Source organism: Megalobrama amblycephala, linkage group LG9 (assembly GCF_018812025.1).
Source record: "Megalobrama amblycephala isolate DHTTF-2021 linkage group LG9, ASM1881202v1, whole genome shotgun sequence".
NCBI lineage: Eukaryota > Metazoa > Chordata > Actinopteri > Cypriniformes > Xenocyprididae > Megalobrama > Megalobrama amblycephala.
In genome coordinates this window covers 32,707,767-32,728,944 of record NC_063052.1, presented here as the reverse complement: position 1 = coordinate 32,728,944, position 21,178 = coordinate 32,707,767, and the positions used below count along the sequence as shown (strand labels likewise).

The window sequence follows — 21,178 nt, the reverse complement described above, 5'->3', positions numbered from 1 at the left end:
CAAATCAATGGTTAGCCACACTTTTAAATTTTAGATTTTCTATAGTACATGTACAAATTCACTATGTGTACTCGACATTGTCATGGAAACTAGATATATCACATGCAAATTGAGATACATCTATTTTTGCAGGGCTAGACATAAACACTTTGTAAAGGCATGATTCAAGATTCCATCTCAGAATCTAAGTTTGCTTTTGTAATTGCTCCAAATGCATTTATGCAGCTCTGAACAGCATTAAACAGTGTGTAAAACACTTTCAGAAGTGTTTCTTTGCCATCTTTGAAGTGTGAAATTCTATATCAGGTACAAGGCCAAACATGGGTTTTCCAAATCCAGATCATTCTGATCCAGATTAAATTTTTTGAACAACTGGGCCCTGAGAATTCCACCTTATTGTACTGAGAAAAGATTCTCAGAGTATTGACAACAATGCCATCTGCTGGCTCGTAAAATTTGCAACAGCCATAAAACCTGTAAATATGAGTTTTATCAGCTGAGGAAGGGAGGCATTTTCCTGCTTTTTTGGAAGATGTTATTTCTTACATGATTGTGCACATGTGTGTTTGTGTAATGTAACCACCTCCTTTTAAATACTTTCATTTAAATACTTTGGTCAGTTATTATTATTTCAAAGAAATAATATGAAATTGCAGAAATTATTCCAAAGTATTTAAAGGGAGAAGGTTACATTAAAAACATACATTTTTGTGTACACACACGCAGACATTTAGGTAAGAAATTATATCTTTTAAAAAATAAAGAAATTTCCTCAGTTCCTCAGCTGATAAAACTCATTATATTTACTGGTTTTATGGCTGTTGCAAATTTTACGAGCCAGCAGATGGCGTTGTTGTCGATACTCTGAGAAGCTTTTCTCTGTAAAGTCAGGTGGAATGCTGCTCAGGGACCAGTTGTTCAAAAGATTTCATCTGGATCAAAATGATCTGGAAATTCAATATTTTGCTATCCAGGATCAGGTAATGCATCTTACTTTTGTGCCAGTTTTTCAAAGTAAAATCAGTTGAATCTAGGGTGACCAGATGAGATTGGCTGAAATTCGGGACGGCGGGGGGGTCTGGGTTCTGGGGTGACGGGATGGGGGGCTTCTTGATATTAGACTGCGTAGTCTATAATAAAAGATAATGAATTTCAAATCTGAACCAAACATATTTTTATTCAAAGATCAACAGTCTGTCATTAGTCTTTAGTCTGCCACAAAAAACAACATTAAAATCATGAACTCAAAAGTCATTGTGAAAGGAAAAAAACAATGACTGTTGTAAGTAACAGTGCGTAAATCAGAGCTTTCTGTATAGCCTAACGCTAATAAGCTTAAACGAAAATAACGAAATAATTGTGTAGTGAAGTATTTTTCCTGCCACGAACAATCAATCACTCTTCTACGCGTGCATCACTGTCCTCCTCGCGGCTGCAGCAACTCGCGCTCTCTTCATCAGGGCTTAAAGGTCCCGTTTTTCGTGTTTTTTTTAAGCTTTGATTGTGTTTATAGTGTGCAATATAACATGTGTTCATGTTTTGCGTGTAAAAAAACACAGTATTTTTCACATAATTTACTTATCTGTATACCGCTGTTTCCACTGTCATAAAAACGGGCTGATGACTTCCTTGTTCTATGAAGTCCCTCCTTCAGAAATACGTAACGAGTTCTGATTGTGCCAGCGGCTCCTGTGTTGTGATTCGACAGCTCTGAGCGCACCGTGCCCGGAAAAGTCACGCCTCTTACCATAACGTGTGCTGCACATAGTTTTACATGTGGATTATTGTGGTGTCGTGCCGAATGAACACAAAAGACAATAATTCCCGAGAGACTGAACTCTTTAATCTCCACAAGCAGCGACAGAAAATGTACAACGTTAGCACTCACTCAGAAGAGTACCTCATACGGAAAACAGCCATATACATAAACATAGTCCCCTCTTGTGGCCATTATGTGCACTGCAGTCCAACATTAACTATTGCAGTAAGGATACCACAATTATAATTTTTGGGAACCGAGTTAAACATAAATTGTAACCATTGATCTCTAAGTACAGCGTCCCTGGGAAGGCCAAACAAAGGTGATTGAACTGCGGGATGAAAATAACAGCGTTTCGACGACATGGCGACAAACACACTCTACAAACGCAACTCTTGCTCTTCTCCGTGGGAGCGCAACAAGACCACGCCCCCTTTTTTGTGTATTCCTGTGGGTGGAGGTTAGTCAAAAAACTGTTTTAGTGACGTCATTAAAGAAGGAAGTAGAGGGATGTAGTCCAAACTGGCCGTTCGATGTAGGCGACTTCTGTTAAATAAAATATCTCGCTTGGCATTGAACTTTGAGCTTTAAAATTTTACAGATTTTATTTATACTCTAACAACAACATTACACACTAACTAAAGTTTGAAACATGGGATCACGAAGAACGGGACCTTTAAAACAAAAAGGGCATGCATATCTAAATCTAGCCGCCTACGGTATTTTTTTAGAACTTAAAAAAGATGCTGCAGCCAATGAGCAGCCGGCAGGGGCTGGTTGCAGGACGACTCAACCTCCGCAGGCAGTTTTTAATGTTTATCAGACAATAACTACTCAAGATTTTGCTTTAGTATAATTTTCGGGACAATTAGGGCCAGATTCGGGATTCGGGACAACAGTTTAGATTTCGGGACTGTCCCGAATTTTTCGGGACGTCTGGTCACCCTAGTTGAATCACCCTGATCCAGATACACACTTTTTCAGATTACCAAATTAATGCTCTAAATGGGTTTACATTTCACACTATTAGCTATATAAAGAACACGAGGTAGAATAGTCAATGCGGGGTCACTTTAAGTGTTTTTATTCAAAGAAACAGAAAACAGCACAAAAAACAATGCAAACATCCCTTTCCATTTTCATTTTCTTTTAAAGGCACGCTATGTAGTTTTATGCCACTAGAGGTCGAATATTCAAAAATAAGGTGTAGCTTGATGACGCCGATATTGAGCGTGGATTCATGGGAGATGTTGTCTTTACCTCACAGCTGGTGGAAAAGAAACGGGATGAGACTTCATCAGAAATCATGTTCATGTATGAGATTATTAACATTATGTAGTATGAAGCAGAGCAGAGCTGAGTGCTGTGGGAGCGTAACGAGGCTGATGGAGCGATTGCTAATAAGAGACAAGCGCGACACACGGCTCTAGAGCAGTGGAGCTTTTATTATGACGCAGTCGCTACTTCCGTTTCTTCCGGTCAAGTGTATAAGGTAACGCAGCACTCTTTATCATATTAGATACATTTTAGTGTGTTGATAATAATGTTATAACGTTACTCTGTGCGTTCGCTCGGCGGCTGCTAAGAGACACTTGTTGCACACTGCAGTAAGGTAGATCGATATTAGTCATGATAATACATGGTACTCATGGGTAATCAAGAAAACGAGATTCAAACAATAAGAACGATTGATAACAATGATTAGTTTTCTTTCTATAAAGGTATCCAAACAGGTGCTCACCTGTCTAATAAAAACACATAATATATTAAAGCGTCTTTAGAATTTCCATGGTTTCTACAAATAAAACCGTAAATCGAGGTATGATGTCATTGATACACGGTCTGTGTCCTATGTAAAAATGACTTATTTCTCTAGATTTAAGCATTCTTAAAAAAAATATGGGATGTAAGTAGACAAGTCAACAAAATATATATAACCCTGTTCTAGTGGGTTTTGGATATTTTAATCCAAAAGTCTTACATATTGTGCCTTTAAACAGTCAGACCCCTACTGAGCCCCTAAAGGGACATGGTGATGGAAAAAAATATGAGATGGGCGAATAAAAAATATTTCAATGTTTTTGCGTTTTCAGAAAAGGTCTCACCCGAGAAACATTTTACTAAATATATATTTAAAGGTGCTACAGAGGATGTTTTGTTTTATACATTTTTGCAATATTACTTGAAACTGTCTTTTCTAACTGATAAAAGACTATTTATTAGGTGAACTGAAAGGAATATTATTAATATACATCATCTGTGCACGAGGTAGGGCCTTAAAAACATCAGCCAATCGTTTACGCGATCATCACGTAAACGATTGGCCCTCTGGTTTGTCAATCGCTGCCATTACGTTCCTTGTGAGAGACGTGCGCGGCTGCGCGCTCCAGTAACTTTCCACACTCCACAGGTGCCGCATGCGATGTTTTTGTCAGGAGACAGGAGTAACAACTGCAGATTATGAGTTACCTGCGGTGAGTCCGACATAATGAATCCACTAACACGACACAGCGAATGCCGGTGGTAAACACTCGTGTTCCAATACTCATGCACGAGTTTTGGGAGGCGTTCCCTTGAAATGAGCTGTTAAGGAGGAGGGTTGTTCTTACGCATGCGCTCATTTCAAAAACTCACTAACAGACTCACTAAGATCTTCTGTAGCACCTTTAAAAGGCTTAATATGTAGCCTATTGTGTGTGTACTTTATCTACTTTATCACAAATCAATAGCAAAATATAAAAACATATGTATACTACATATAAATGTTGTATTATTTGACCAATTTTATTACATTATATTCCTGAAGTCCACCCTGAATCCACCCTTCTGCTGGGATCAGGATAATCCTGACTTTTTTTTTTTTTTTTATCAAAGTTATCCCAATCTTACTGAAATAAAATTGAACAACACAAACTGAAGGTTTGTTCCAGATTAAAACCAAGATTGGATTACGTAATCTAATCCAATTTCAGAATCCCTTTTTTCTTTTGTACAAATACGTACTGGAAAACAGATTAATCCTTCATCTGCTTCTTTTCCTTGAGAAAGAATTATTGACAAGAATGCATTGGCTAACAAATTTACAATGACTGTAGTCAAATTTGACCTTTCACTTAAACGATGTGCTTTTCACATTAAGTAAATACAATTATTGGTCTGTCAAAATAACATGAATGCAGTCAGTTATGCAATCGTATTGATTCAATGAGAAAGTACAGGCAATTCAGGAAAAATGCTGCCTTGGTGACCCAGTGAACTAATAAAATCTGAAAAATATAATTTGATGAAAAGTTACTGTTTCAATATGTCTTAAGACTACAAGTCTGTAAGCAGTAGCACTTGTAAAAAGCAGATATTGTAAGCACTTCACCTTGAAACATTTTATGCCTTTATTCAGGCCTTGAATGTTATATTATGCATTATAATCAAACCATGCATGTAATACTCTGTATATGAATATATGTAGGTGTTCAAACTAAGAGATCCTGAGGGTGGTCTCAACTGGACACACTGAGGGAAAGACACTGATAATTGACCAGGACTGTTCCATCAGGCACAATTCTGTTTACTGTAAATCACGTGCTTTGTCATATAGTTCAACCAGCGTTAGTGAATTCTCAGCATGGCTGCAATCTTTGGTATTTGGCTCTTTATGGAGAACATTTTCTGTGATGGTCCGACCAGTTTGTGGTTATTAAAGAGGAAAATATCTGTAGCACATAATGCAAGAGGACATATTTGTAATGCTTTTTGTACATGTAAATGTAGTTTGAAAGAAGGTGGAGCATTTCGTGAAAAGACAACAATCACATTCGCCAGAAAACATGAGGAACATGCATATTTTCATATTTTATTTGCTTTGTCAAATAGGAAGATTAAGAACTTTCTCTGATTAATGTCATTTGCCAGGTGAGGGCAGCAGAATTCTTCAACAATTAAAATCTGTTATCATAATTACTAATGAAAGAAAAGTACTTCCTTTTCTCCAGTCTGGATTCTATTACAGTAAGTTTTCCTATTAGTGCAAGCACTTATGTCATCTTAACACTGCAAAAATGGCATATATACCACAAAAGGTGCATTTACACAGGGTGCTTAAATGGGTAGTTCAACCAAAAATGAAAAATTCTGTCATTAATTACTCACACTCGTGTCGTCCCAAACTCGTAAGACATTCATTCATCTTCAGAACACAAATGAAGATCTTTTTAATGAAATCTGATTCATTAAAGCTTTCCGTCCTTCAATTGATAGGCTGCACAACTCTGTAAAAAATTGTTTGTTTAACTTTAAAGGTGTCATCGAATTGAAAATTAAATTTACCTCGGCATAGTTGAATAACAAGAGTTCAGTACATGGAAAAGACATACAGTGAGTCTCAAACTCCATTGTTTCCTCCTTCTTGTATAAATCTCATTTGTTTAAACGACCTCCGAAGAACAGGCGAATCTCAACATAACACAGACTGTTACGTAACAGTCGGGGTGTACGCCACAGTATTTGCATATGCCAGCCCATGATTGAGGCATTACACAAGGGCAGCCAGTATTAACGTCTGTGCACAGCTGAATCATCAGACTAGGTAAGCAAGCAAAGACAACAGCGAAAAATGGCAGATGGAGCGATAATAACTGACATGATCCATGATAACATGATATTTTTAGTGATATTTGTAAATTGTCTTTCTAAATGTTTCGTTAGCATGTTGCTAATGTACTGTTAAATGTGGTTAAAGTTACCATCGTTTCTTACTGTATTCACGGAGACAAGAGCCGTCGCTATATTCATTTTTAAACACTTGCAGTCTGTATAATTCATAAACACAACTTCATTCTTTATAAATCTCTCCAACAGTGTAGCATTAGCCGTTAGCCACGGAGCACTATCAAACTCATTCAGAATCAAATGTAAACATCCAAATAAATACAATACTTACGCGATTAGACATGCTGCATGACGAACACTTTGTAAAGATCCATTTTGAGGGTTATATTAGCTGTGTGAACTTTGTTTATGCAGTGATAGAGTCGAGAGCTCGGGAGGGGGCGGAGAGCGCGCGATTTAAAGGGGCCGCAGCCTGAATCGGCGCATTTCTAATTATGCCTCAAAATAGGCAGTTAAAAGCTTTACAGACACATTCAGGGGACACCTTAAACTTATATTACATCTTGTAAAAAACGTTCGATGGCACCTTTAACTTAAACTGAGTTCAATAAAATGTAAAATTTGAGTTAATACCATGGAGATATATATGTTATCTGAACCACTTTAATTATCTAAGTTGATTTGACAAATAAATAATGTTGTGATAACAAATCATGAAAATAATTTTTACAGCCCGAAGGTAGTAAAGTCTCGTAAAGACATTATTAAAGTAATCCATGTGACTCTAGTGCAGGGGTGTCCAATCCTGCTCCTGGAGGGCAACTGTCCTGGAGAATTTAGCTCCAACCCCAATTAAACACACCTGAAGCAGCTAATCATGGTTTTTAGGCATACAGGAAACTTCCACACAGGTGTGTTGAGGCAAGTTGGAGCTAAACTCTGCAGGACAGTGGCCCTCCAGGACCGAGTTTGGACACCCCTGCTCTAGTGGTTTAACCTAAATTTTATAAAGTTCTTTGTTTGTGACAAATACATAATTTAACCACTTTATTTACGAAATATTAATCTCTAATGCGCGTTCATGCAGCTTCTGCGTCGTGGTGCTCTCATGAACGTGCATTGGACATTCATATTTTGTAAATAAAGTGATTTAAAATGTTTTCGATCAAACAAAGAATTTGTGGCGTTCATAAAATTTAGATTAAACCACTGGAGTCACATGGACTACTATATTGATGTCTTTCTGGGGCATGAAAGTGGTAGTTGCATAACCTGTCAATGAAGGAACAGAAAACCTTTGGATTTCATTAAAAATATCTTCATTTGTGTTCCAAAGATGAACGAAAGTACAGGTAATTAATGACATCATTTTAATTTTTGGGTAAACTAACCCTTTATGCTGCATCTATGTACAAACAGCTTTAGTTAATTTCTCTTTATACTAACACATCATCGGGATGTTTTGGACAAAGCTTTTTCTACCACAGATATTGAGAGGGAACATGTTTACTGAGCCTTCAGGAGCGCAGCTTTAAGCTTCAGCCATTTTGCAGTTCAATAAACTCAATCAAATTAAACAAATATAGACATTTTCACTTGAAAGACCTTTCACTTTAACAGCGTGTGCTCACTGCCAAAAATTCCTTTGCATCAACTGAAAAAATTCTTGTGTCAGCGGGTTTTGTAATTTACTTCTTGATTTACGTTAATCTTACACTCTTTTCCCAGTATACAATCTCAAACTCTTCCTCATACCTAACATTCAAAATTGTTGTGTTCGCTTCCAGTAAGTGTAAACCAGTCTGACCAGCCAAACCCCCAAACCCCCAAACCCCCACACCTATGACAGGAACTGAGCTCATGTAATAAAAACCGAAAGTCTTACCTTGCTGGTTAGTGTATATAAGACCGAGACATTGAGACCATCATTTTGTCTTTTGAATCTCAAGGAAGATGCAGCTCTCAAAATTCACTGAATCAATCTGTGAGTATTATATAATATATTCTTAATTTGAGTTACTGTAGACCATGTTTTTTAACAGTCATGTAAAATGTATTTAAAATTCAATCATGTTTCTCTAATATTTGTTTAAATATGATATAATCAGAATGCATAAATATTATTACATAAGTAGACAAATGAGTACTTTTAAAATGAACATTTTTAAGTATTTTCACATTCTTGAAAGATTGAATGAGTATTAAATCTTTAAATGATGTCCACAGAGAATATATGTCTAAAAATAAATAATATTAAAATATTACCTCAAAGAAAACTAGCAGGCTTTGAAGCAAGAGATGGGGGGCCGTGATGAAAGCAATGATGTTAAAAGGTAAACTGAAATCAAATACTGGAGAGAAAATTATTTTATATATTTATATTTTAAATACCTTGTGAATAAGTTTGTTTTGTGTAACAATAGGAATACAAGAACATACAATGATAAAGAAGAAGAAGAAGAAGAAACTGAAGGTATGGAATTAAATTCATTTTTAAGTATTCATGCTTTAATGTGTAATTTGTCAGATTATGGATAAACTTTAAGTCGTGTGTGGGATGATTTCCCTAAAACCTGTAAACACTGGCTCTATGGCACCTTGATTTCCACATCATAAAAAGGCAAAAACAGCAACATTGTCTTAACCAGTTTGTAGCAGGACCATCTGTTCGCAGATAAAGGATTTAAAAACAAAATAAACTAACATTATATTTTCCATTCAGTGGCAGAGAAGTTACATAGTTTATCTTTAACAAAAGCACTGATCCTTAAACTCTTTTCCAAATATTCTCCTCTCAGGTCTCATTAGATTCACTGATGTAGGCCCGCACTCAGTACGCTTAGAGTGGGGAGATCCAGATACGGCTGCAAATGGACAACACAAATTCCAAATCGAATGGAAGAATGAAGAAAAAGATTATACTAAAACAACACATGAAAACCATTTTGAGATAAAACAGCTTTCGCCTGGCACAAGTTATAACATCAGGGTAGTGGCGATTGAGGAAAAGAAGAGTTTCTCTGCGTCTGTGAGCACAGGTAAACTATGGCAAGCTATTCTTTTATATTTGTCACTGTGTATTGTTTGGCTAAGAAAAATGGGATAAAAGGGAGAAAAATTGGCTGAGAAATGAAATCAAAATAGCTTTTTTTATCTGGGTTTAGCAAATGAGGGGGAAAAAAAGGATGAGTTTTCATAATAGAGGAACCAAAGTCATGAAAAGACCTACTATGAGTTGTTGTTATTCTTCATTCTTTACATTTTATGTGTATTTGAAGCACATTCTAAAGTCTTTGGGAAAGTATAGCATGTCAAATTTTAAAGATTATATGGGAAACGGAAACTCAGCATGAAACAGAAGTTGCGACAGTCTTTTCTTCCTTATTTTGACCTATATCCGAGTTAAGTGGCAGGTGAGACTTGATTTTGTCCATCTGCAGTTTGGGTCATTGGATGGTTGTGGTTTGCTATTGCTGTGAAATAGCAAAATGGGCAATTCTTATTTTTGTGAAATATTGCAGTATTTATTATAAATGATTTATCCATGCACATAATTTGTCAGGACAATCTGTCACTTACATGAGATTGAGGTCTCTGCAGAACAAAAGTGGGCGTTTTCAAACTGGTGTTTGATAAATCTGTTTCTAAATCATGCATTGAAAATGATGCCCCTTACCTGACCCCACCTCTAAACACAACAGTCACGGTGACGTAAGCAAATCACGCAGTTGAAAATGCCCGTTCATTATGGCCTCACCCTCTGATCTTGTAACTGCCATTACTGTCCTGCAGAGACCTATACCTGACTCACATTAGATCACATCACAGCAATAGCAAACCACAACCATCCAAACAATTCCTAATGGACAAAATCAAGTGAGTTTTTCTTGTTTGAGTCGAAGCCGTTTCACTTGGATATATGTCACAATAGGAACTGTCACAGCAAAGACTATCACAGCTTCCATTTCATGCAGACGTTAAAGATTACAAGGGCACATGAATTTAAAAAAATTATGTGTACGAATAAATCATTTATAATAAGTACTGCAATATTCCATTAAAAAATAAGAATTGTCAAAGACAACTTTAAGACATTATGATACAGTCAGCTGCAGCAAAGTGACAACCAGTTGTGTTAAGCAAAAATAAATGCATTAGTAGACTATTAAAATTGTCAATAAGTAGGCTAATGCAAACTCCACAACAGCACTTTTACAAATGAGTCCTTTTACATAACAATATTTAGTAATCAAGAAATCAGACAAAATATTTAACTGATTTGAAGTGGCCTCATAATGTCACGTTCCACCATATATCCCTTCCACGGTGGCTTTCTGCATATTCAAATTTGGTATGCTGACGATATGCGAGGGCCAATGAGGTTTAGCCAGTTTTACTCTTCTTTGCCTATTCTCCTTATAATGGGGCTGAGCACCACATTTCCACCTGTTTGCAGGTGTGTTTTCTTTGAGTAATCATTTACATTTGGACCTGTTTTTGGCTTTAGAATAATAGACTATATAATGAATAGTAGTGGGGGTGGGCGGGGACTCAGCAGTCTCATTACATATTTTACTCTGTTTAAAAAATACGTCTGATTCTATAATTAAATGTCTAATTCTCTTTACACAATAATTTATAAGTCTTTTACACTTAATTTCATTAGTTTCTTCATATTTATAGCAATAGCTATCTCATCTATGTTGACTACTTAATTTTGAAAACACTCAATGATACATTATACTCTATTTAAGGAATATGGGAAAAGCAAGAGTGATGTTGTTCTGAATAATGCATGGTATAATTAAATTATTGAAAAATAAATTGCTCACCCAAGGAACTTGAATGAATCAGTGTCTTTGAATGAATCGGTTGAGTGAATGATTCATTGACTCATTCATAAAGACTTGTCGCCACCTACTGATGTAACAATATAACTTACACAAAAAGTCACAAAGGTGGGTGGCATTATTTATTCTTTGCGTTTACTCATGTATTGTTTTCCCCCAAAGTAATCCCAGCACCTGAGAATTTTGAATATGTGTCAGAGGATGCAACAACTGTAAAATTAAATTGGACACCACCTCAAAAAATGGATCCCAATCTCTACAAATTTCAAGTGATTATGTATAAAAATGAAGAGAAAACAGAATCAGTGACTGCGAAATCAAATGAAAAAAACATTTTGATGGACAATCTTCTTCCTGCTACTGAATACAAAGCTACAATAAATGTGATACTGAATAATGGCAAACAGAGTGAACCAGCCATTTTAATCATCCATACAAGTAAGTGACTGTTTTAGGAGGCTGCTCATTTACAGCCAGTGCATTTTCATAATATTTAGCCAATCCACAAATTGAATTATGCACAAAATGATATGATGTTTTATAATCCCCTACAGAGCCACTCCCACCTGAAAACATACAGATCAAAAATGATGCAACTTCAGTTTATCTGAAATGGATTGATCCTATCATTGATGACAAGATTCCTCACAGATTCAGGGTGATATGGAGAAGCGAATCCAATGCAATGGAATCGTTTACAGATAAGGCAGAGGTTAATGTGTCAAGTTTAAAACCAGGAACTGAATATTCCTTCTCTGTCTGCACTGTAGTTGAGTTAAATGGCACAAAACTTGAGAGTACTCCTGTAAAAATCACACATAGCACAAGTGAGTTATTAATAATCCCAATATGGCCCTTTTGAAAAGACAAGCATATCCATACAGATCTAGGTTGGTTTATGCTGGTTAGTGCTGCTTTGGTGCTGCTTGTTGCTCAAACAGTAGAGCATGATACCAGTAACGTCAAGGTCATGTGTTCAACCACCAAGAAATGTATGAATTGATCAAATTAATTACCTGAATGCAGCTTAAATTGTTCAAAGGAATGTAAAGAGAAAACTATGAAGCTTGTTTGGGACACCAGTAGGGCTGGGCGATATATCGCATGCAATTGTCACGCGCATTTCGTCAGTAAAGCCGGTTCCCTGATTACCGCTAAATCGCCATCACCTGCTTTCAAATGGAGCGGCATTTAATAGACAGAGCCGTAGTTCACTGATAAGCTACGCAATATCGCAATATAGTTCATTATCGCAGATGAATCGCCTTCGATAATGAACGCGATATTGCGTAGCTTATCAGTGAACTACGGCTCTGTCTATTAAATGCCGCTCCATTTGAAAGCAGGTGATGGCGATTTAGCGGCAATCAGGGAACCGGCTTTACTGACGAAATGCGCGTGACAATCGCATGCGATATATCGCCCAGCCCTAGACACCAGCAACCAAAACATACAGTATATGTTGGTCTTTTCATCAGAGAGTGAATCATTTCACTCAATCATTACTTTCTATGATTTGAATCAGGTATATAAACTGTATAACCTTGCATTGCAGGCATAAATATGGAATCTGTGTTAAGGGACCTGGGACTACAACACTACTTGAAGAATAAACTGACTTTAAAGTCTGTGTTGGAAATAAGGAAACCATTAGATAAGGGCCAAAATGCAGATAGTTTTACATCTTTGCCGTGGCTTTTCCTCAGAAAGCTCATGATGGTCAATTCATCAGCCAGAAAATGTGCTTCAAAGTGTAGCTCTAAAATACGTGAACAGAAATGCATCAATACCGTTCAGACATCTGCTGGTTTCTATGAAGATCAGAAAGGAATAAATCCACTAGATTTGATCACAGCTCTGTTCCATTGTGCTGATCCTTTCCTACAGCAAGAAATGGCTCTAAAAATGTCATTGTGTCAGTTCTCTGTGCCTTTGCTGCTGCCAAACTGTGACACAAAGGAGTGCACTCTGATGCTTTGGGCCTTGAGGGACATAACAAAGCAATTTAGATCCCGTGGTTTAGAGGAAAACAGTATTGTGCGAACCGATTTGCCCCTGGTCTCTTTTGTTAGACTTGGAAAAAACAATCTATCTAAATCACAGTGTCTGAACAAGCTCCTTAGCAACAGTCAGCAAAATCATGACACTTTTATTCATTGGAACTGTCTAAATGCAAACATTCCAAGAAAGATCTCTAATGGTCTTGTTGAAATGAGCTGGTATCTCCCTAATGGAAAGGAAACTATTGACATTTTCAAAGAGCCTGTAGCCTTTGCTAATCTCCGTGGAGATGTTTCTCTATTTCAGGTCCAATTCGCCTTCCTGTGCCAAACATCTTCTGCAGTTTTTCTGTTCTGCGATGATTTGGATTCACACCAGACATTTCTGGGTTCCCTGCAATACAGATCAAAATTGGTTCTAGTTTGCGCCACAAATGATCCAACATCAAGAAACAATTTGAAACACAGTTTGGCACAGATGAAGCTCAAAACATACTCAGTAATCATCAAGGATGGGTACATGAATGAGGATGAATTTGTCAATACATTACAGAAGACTGTTGCTGAAATGCTTGCAGATTCTACAAAATTGAGCATCGAAAAGATGTCAAAGATCGCACCAAATCTGAGGATTCTTGTAGATGAAAATGATGCCATGTGTCAAAAATCAAAGAAAATGGCAGACAGAATCACAATAGACATTGAAGATATACTAGAATATAAAACAAGGCAGTTGCCTTTGCAAGGGAAACTGTGTAAAGAGATATCTAAAATGGAGAAAGAGATGTGTCGACTCAGAAAGGCAAACAAACAAAACATTGAGCACTACAAGAGTGAACTTAAAAGTAAAATTGAACATCTAAGAAAGGAACAAGGAAGCAACAGCATTAGAGATGCAGTATCTCTATTCATTTCTGGCTTGTACTGCTCCCCGAATGAACAGCTGTATTTTCTCAAATGGATGAAGATAAATTTGGATAGTCTAACAAGAAAGCATCTATCCAGGCTCGAGGAGCAGTATAGGGATGCATGTAAGAATCACACAGATGATAAAGAACGTCTCAGAGATCTGGATAATCAGATTTCCAGCAGCTCTTTAGGAGTCCAACACTTCATGAGAGAGTTAAGTCAACTTTATGAATCAGCTCACTTCCAAGGAGACTGGAAGAACATTAACCTGAAGAAACTGCCAGAAATGTGTGCTCAGCTGATGCTGAATGGGTTTCCTCTAGAACTTATTGATGGAGACGCATCAAACATTCCACTGACATGGATTGGAGATGTGCTTACGGCGCTTAACAACCTGACAGCACCTCACAACAGAATACGAGTTGTTACAGTTTTAGGAGTTCAAAGCACTGGGAAGTCTACTCTCCTCAACACAATGTTTGGAATTCAGTTTGCTGTTAGCAGTGGAAGATGCACAAGAGGCGCCTTCATGCTTCTAATAGGCGTATCTGAGGAATTCAGATCAGAGCTTCAGTGTGACTATATCCTTGTGATTGACACAGAGGGGTTAAAATCTCCAGAGTTGGAAAAACTAGCTGATAGTTATGAGCATGATAACGAACTTGCGACCCTTGTTGTTGGACTCAGCGACATCACTATTGTCAACATTGCCATGGAAAATGCTACTGAAATGAAAGACACTTTGCAAATTGTTGTCCATGCCTTTCTTCGTATGACAGAGGTGGGGAAAAGGCCCTGTTGTCATTTTGCACACCAGAACACAGCAGATGTTGCTGTGCGTGAAAAGACCTTGAGAGAGAGAATCAGTTTCTTTCAACAGCTAGACATTATGACTCAAGCAGCTGCTAAAATGGAAAAAAGGGGCACCAACAAGAAATTTACAGACATTCTAGAGTACAACATTGAAGGAAACAACTGGTACATACCTGGATTGTGGCTTGGAGTTCCACCAATGGCTCCTGTTAGTACCGGTTACAGTGAAGAAGTGAGTAAGTTCAAGAATGGGATACTTGACATTTTGAAGAAATCAAAATTTCCGGCACAAGACTTCATGGTATTTAAAGAATGGATTCGAAGTCTCTGGAAGGCTGTCCAGTTTGAAAGCTTTATTTTCAGTTTTCGCAATAGCCTCGTCGCTGAAGCCTACTCCAAACTTTGTGCTGAGTTTAACACTTGGGAATGGGCATTCAAGAAGCACATGATTGACTGGTATACAAAGTCTGAAACCAAAATCACTAATATGGGTGTAATGTCAGTGCAGTCAACAAACGTACTTAACATTGATAGATTATTGGCTGCTTTAAAATGTGAAGCTTCTTATGAGTTGGAAAAAGAAGGGAAAAAACTTTTAGATATAATTCAGCAATACTTTGAAAGAGAGGAGGAACATGCACACCTTGTTGAAAATCACAAGGAGGACTTTTTAAATAGTGCACGAGGCCTTCAAAGGGAGACAGAGACGGAGATACGAAACAAACTGGAGAATGCTGTTTTGATACAGAAGGGAATTGAAAAAGTGGAACTTATAAAGCAAAAGCAGAGGGATACCATGAGAGAGAAAGTGCTCAACTTGATCCAAGACTGCAGGAATAGAACAAATACACTCTCTGACAGTGAACTAAATGAAGAATTTGAAAAAATATGGATTGATATTGTGAAGCAGAATTCTTTTACAGCACTACCAAGGCAAGATGTGGTGAAGGAAACATACAGTCTCTTACATAATAACTTGGAAATGAAAGGTGGAGCTGTACGTGAGATGCTGTCAAATGTCACCAGTCTAGACCAGTGCGGAACTAAACCTTTTTTTGTAACGACTGTAAAAATGAATTTACTAACAAGAATCTCTAAATCTCTGCTGCCTGCAGAGAGAAATAAAAAACACAGGTTAATACAACTGACATGCGAAAAAATTATATTTCAGAGTGAAACATTTATTACAAATAAGACCGAACCAAAATCAGACTACAATAGTGCTGACATACAAGAATTGTTGTGCTTCATTGACAAAAATTTGGAAAGCTGTAAGGATCCACAGATAAGCCCTGAAATTGAAGCAGCTCTCAAGATCCATATTTGCGGGATTGCAGCAAGAGCTTTCCAGAAAATGCATGATGACTACATACAGAGAACTGACCCTTTAAAATCTCTGGAAAAGTTCAAGGAGCAATGGTTAGCTGACTTTAAAGACCTCTACTACCAACGTGACCAGTGTCAGAGCAAGGCAGAGATGTGTGCCATCAAATGCTTTGGCCCTGCCGTGATGGAATACATCCAGAAACGTCTTGGACCTGACATTGTGGATGAAATGTTGACAGGTGAAAGAGGGCTTAATTTTTGCACACGCTCATTTTTCCAGTGTTCACTTTTAAAACAGCTACTTCAGGATGAAGACTTCAACAATATTCTGAAATATGTGCACAACTATGAAAAGTTTGTGACTGACTGGATTTCAGAGAAGATTATTCAACATTTTTCAGAGAAAGGGGCTCTTCTGAAGTTGGAGATGAAGCATTTGAACGTAATCATCAACAAAATCAAGGAAGCAGTTGAAAATGCAGAGATAAAGGAAGACATATGCAGTTTTGTGACCAATGTCTTCAAAAGTCTTAATAAAGAGCTGGTCACACCAACTGACACCCTCAATGCAACTCTGGCTTTATACAACTCTAACCCTGCCGAGTTTATAGACTGCTTTAAATCCTCACTAGACAAAATGCACAAGTGCTTAGAAGATCAGCTACGTGTTGAAAGGAATGTAAGAGATAAGCTAACCAAACTCAAAGTGAACAGACCTCAAGAGGTGCTCTTCAGCAGAGTGTTTGGCTGTGGGAAAAAGTGTCCATTTTGCAGTGCACCTTGTGAAGCTGGAGGAAAAAAGCATACAAATCATTTTGTCTCTATCCATCGGCCACAAGGCATTGGTTACTATTCCTGGATTGAAACCAATAAACTAGTCCCTGACATATGTTCTTCTTCTGTTGCTAGTGATGTATCATTCCGCCATAAAGACACAGGATATCAGTGGTATCCATATAAGGAATACAGACAGATCTATCCGGACTGGTGGATACAGCCTGACACTAGTATTCAGGCCACTGACTTCTGGAAATACATATTTGCTAAGTACAACACACAGTTTGCAAAGAAATACAATTTAAAACCAGCAGACATACCTTATGATTGGTATAGGATCACTCTACATCAGGCAAATAAATGCTTGGAAGATACATTCAAAAGGAGATAATCCAAAAGGATGGGGGAAACAATGGCCAATATCAATGAACCTCAGAAATATAAAAAATATCACACAAAACATGGACAATACCTCTAAATAACACAAGTAAATGTGAACTGGAAAAGTACTCTGACCAGGCCATTGAGCAAAAGAACTTGACCCTGGCATGTGGAGATGTAAAATATTGTACATAAATTTAGTTTGCTAAATGACAGTCAATGAAGAAATAAGATTGTGAATCATGAATAGAGCTTTCAATGATTTTGATAAACCTGTATGGCATTGATGTCAACTAAAGTATTTAACCCAATTTTATTTAATTTATATAAGCAAACAAAATCAAAGAATATTTTTCTATTTCTAATTAATATCAAACATTGTTTGGATGGGAAAAAAATGGATGACCTTCTGTAACATGGCATGATTAACAGTTACTTTTATCTTTGTGACAGGCTTTAGAGTAGCTGAGATATTTCTTTTCTACTGTATTGTAAATTCACTGACTCTACCAAATATCATACTGTGTGTAGTTGTAAACCATTTGCCATTGTAATGTGTAGACTAAGAATAAAAAATGAAAGCATAACAATGAAAAACATTTTATAACCATTTACTGAATAAAATTGTAGAATTTATTCTTGATTGTCATTATTTGGTCTCTGAAGTCTGACCTTTTAAAGTTAGCCTTAAGTATGCTTCCTCATATAAAGCACATACCCATATGCATGAACACATAGTTTTCAATTGAGCGGTATTGAAGTGCACTCAAATGGTTCCCTTTAAGGCTAAACCTGTATTTTGAGTTCAACCTAAATAATGATAAATAAAAGTGTTTGTTGTTTATGGTAAAAACAAAAATGCAGAATGGTGTCTACAGAAGGGAAGATACAGGGTTACAGAAGAATTTAGCATTCAGTTATACAAAAAGATGTGTCAGACAAATGTCAAACACAGAGTAATGTGACAAACATTCAAGTACTTTAAAATGTTTACTGTGGAAGAATAATCTTTAAACGCAGGACAGTATATACATATCTAATATTGTACAGTGTAATATGAAGTTGTTGTCCAAATCAGTTTTTTAAGAGTTACAAATTATCTGACAGTGTACATTTTGATAAATCTCAATATACAGTACAGCACATATATTTCTCTGGAAAAAATTACAAAAAAAAAGTTTTATTTGCCATCTAAATGTATGAAAATTGAATGCAAATATATATTTTTTGAAGCCATTACATCACAAGATTTTTTCCTTTTTCGGTCTTGGCACAAAAGGTGTCATTCACATTGCAAGCTTACTTCTGAAATTAAAACCTGCTTGAAAGCAACATAAAAAGAAGCCTTGTAAATGTCCTTCACTATTATTTATACTAGTGCATAACATTAAAGATAATAGGGCAAAAACTTACGACAGTGTTTCATTTGAAATTTCCTCTCTTTGTGAGGATTCAAAATAATTTTGAGCTAAAGTAACCATCATGTATAAAGATAAAATTCTTCATTGATATTTTTTCCATTACCACATGGAATTTTGATAATACGATTAAGAATGTTAAAATCCTTAATCCTAATCACATTTAAATATGAAATATAGAAATAAAATGTACTGTGAGTCAAACAAAGAACATGACACTCAAACACAGAAGCAAGAACAAAAAACTAATTTCCTTCACAATTAACCAGTTTCAGCAAAAGCAATACTAAAGGAGCTTTTGGTTGACAAATCTTCACACTGACTGCTTTATTAGGCCCTCAAACCAGTCTAATCCATCAACCCCTGTCAAAGACACCTGACATCACTTCCTGTTGAAAAGGCTAGCAGTCTGCAACACCTTTTTCAGAATGTTGAATTCATGTCATTTTTATCCTTCATGTCTAATACATATGATCAATCTAATACATATGATCAAAATCATGTCTTGTTATTTGTACATTTACAAGAAAACACAAATCAAACGTGTGCAAAAGATATTTCCATCTATCGCTCAGTCTTTAACAGTTGGTGGTCAGAAGTGGCATTTCTGTGAGAATAGATGTGATGCTTTTTGAGTCAGAGTAGCTGTCCTCTTCCTCAGAACTTAAGGCACTTCCAAGAGTCGGACACCGTGATTGCTGAACCTTCCTCCTAACAAACAATCACACAGACATTAGACTAGAGAGACAAACATTTACTGTAGATCAGCATTGTAAGTGTACCCTCTAGTGGCCAGAATGTTAATATAAATAAGTTCATGTTCATTCAACACAATTGGGGCCTAAATACATGTGATATCAATGGTGGGATGTAACTACCTAAAATAGCGACATTACTGACTTTTATGTTTTTCAGTATTGTCGCATTATCTCAGACAGTGCAGCTTTTTCCTGTCTCAACCTACTTTTTCCAATGAGTAACAGCAAATTGGTGGTATAATATTCTCTATATGTAATGATGGGAAATAAGATTCATTTGAGTGAAATGGTTCACCTGGAGGGTCCGATTTTATGAAGTAGTTCAAAAAACAGATTTATTTGAGATATACACACAATATTGGTATGATGCTGTTCACTTTGTTTTAACTCGATTATATGAATTGGAATTTATAAACATTTTATAAATTAAAATATATATATTTTTAATAAAATGTTAAAATATATTTTATTAGTTATATTTAGTGCATATTTATATGTTCAAGCTTAATGCTGTTATCCTTATTAATACAATAGACACACACATTAATACATTAATTCCTAATTATTTGAAATGGATGTGTGGCGAACACTCACTTGAGCTCGTTCTCCAGTGTGTTGACTTTGGCCAGTAGCACCTCCTGCAGCTCCCGCTGCTCCTCAAGATCCCGCAGAACCTTCCGTCTGACGCCCTCCAGACGCTCCACCTCCTCCTCACTCTCGTCCACCTGACGCTTCAGAGCCTTTACTCGCAGAGACAGCTAGAGAGACACAGCAGCTTTAGGTCCACACACTCCTCTGCTAGTCTAGCTACATCTACACATCATTTACCGAAATGAAAATTAACATCATTAAAAAGAACTTTTTATTTTGAAGAACATCAATTCATACTCTAAAGTACATGAAAACCACATGTGTGTGTGCTTGCCTGGTCTCTCTGTTCAGCATGCTGATTTCGCCGTCACGTCCTTAAGTTTCCTGTCCAATCTCCTCTGAGCTGCTAGAATGGTGTTTTTCTCTCTAAATGCACAAAAAACAGTGGATTTATTAATTCGCAGTTTGATGCCGATTCATGACAGGAGTGTTTGTTTGTGCTTGTAGAGTATTTCTACTAGGGTTGTCAAAAGTACCAACTTCGGTACTGAAATTTAAAAAATGTGACGATACCAGCATTTCCCCCTAGCATTTTGAGCGCTTGAGTGGATTCTTAAACACCTCTGATTGGCCATTGTGTTCATGTGGTCAACAGATATGTCTGTAATTGAATACAATGATCAACACTTCAAAAACTGTGTAAATAGACAGCGCTCAAAATGCTAGGGGGAAATGCTGGCATCATCACATTTTTACATTTTTTGACAACACTACTGTGTGTATACCTCTCTTCACTGCGCAAACGGTCCTCCAGCTCCTGAACCTTGTGTTCTAGCATCGTGACCCCAGCAGAGGGACGCGTCTGAGTGCCCATATCAGCTATACGAGACTTTAACTCCTTTATCTGAGAGACCAAGAGACACGGCAGACAAATAATAGAAGTTTTTAAACACATAATAAAACAATTAAGATGACAAAAGATTGTTAATCA

At 36.8% G+C, this 21,178-nt stretch overlaps 2 protein-coding genes across 3 annotated transcripts; one reads left to right on the top strand and one right to left on the bottom strand.

Moving 5' to 3' along the window:
* Positions 1-877: 877 nt before the first annotated feature.
* LOC125275727 (interferon-induced very large GTPase 1-like) lies at positions 878-18,034 on the top strand. 2 transcript variants are annotated; one of them, XM_048202942.1, is made up of 8 exons: positions 878-980; positions 8,314-8,348; positions 8,637-8,697; positions 8,788-8,837; positions 9,163-9,402; positions 11,377-11,652; positions 11,769-12,041; positions 12,770-18,034. In XM_048202942.1, exons 3-8 carry the CDS (start codon positions 8,663-8,665, stop codon positions 17,428-17,430), a joined length of 5,535 nt encoding a protein of 1,844 aa, XP_048058899.1. In that variant the 5' UTR covers positions 878-980; positions 8,314-8,348; positions 8,637-8,662; the 3' UTR covers positions 17,431-18,034. The 2 variants fall into 2 exon arrangements, with proteins under 2 accessions (XP_048058899.1, XP_048058900.1); XM_048202943.1 differs by lacking the exons at positions 878-980; positions 8,314-8,348 and having other exon boundaries at positions 8,424-8,697.
* A 414-nt stretch (positions 18,035-18,448) lies between these two features.
* Positions 18,449-20,442, bottom strand: LOC125276252 (cingulin-like). The gene is made up of 3 exons (XM_048203757.1): positions 20,425-20,442; positions 20,191-20,354; positions 18,449-19,549 (listed from the first exon to the last, which is right to left on the bottom strand). Exons 1-3 carry the CDS (start codon positions 20,440-20,442, stop codon positions 19,417-19,419), a joined length of 315 nt encoding a protein of 104 aa, XP_048059714.1. The 3' UTR covers positions 18,449-19,416.
* Between the last annotated feature and the right edge of the window lie 736 nt (positions 20,443-21,178).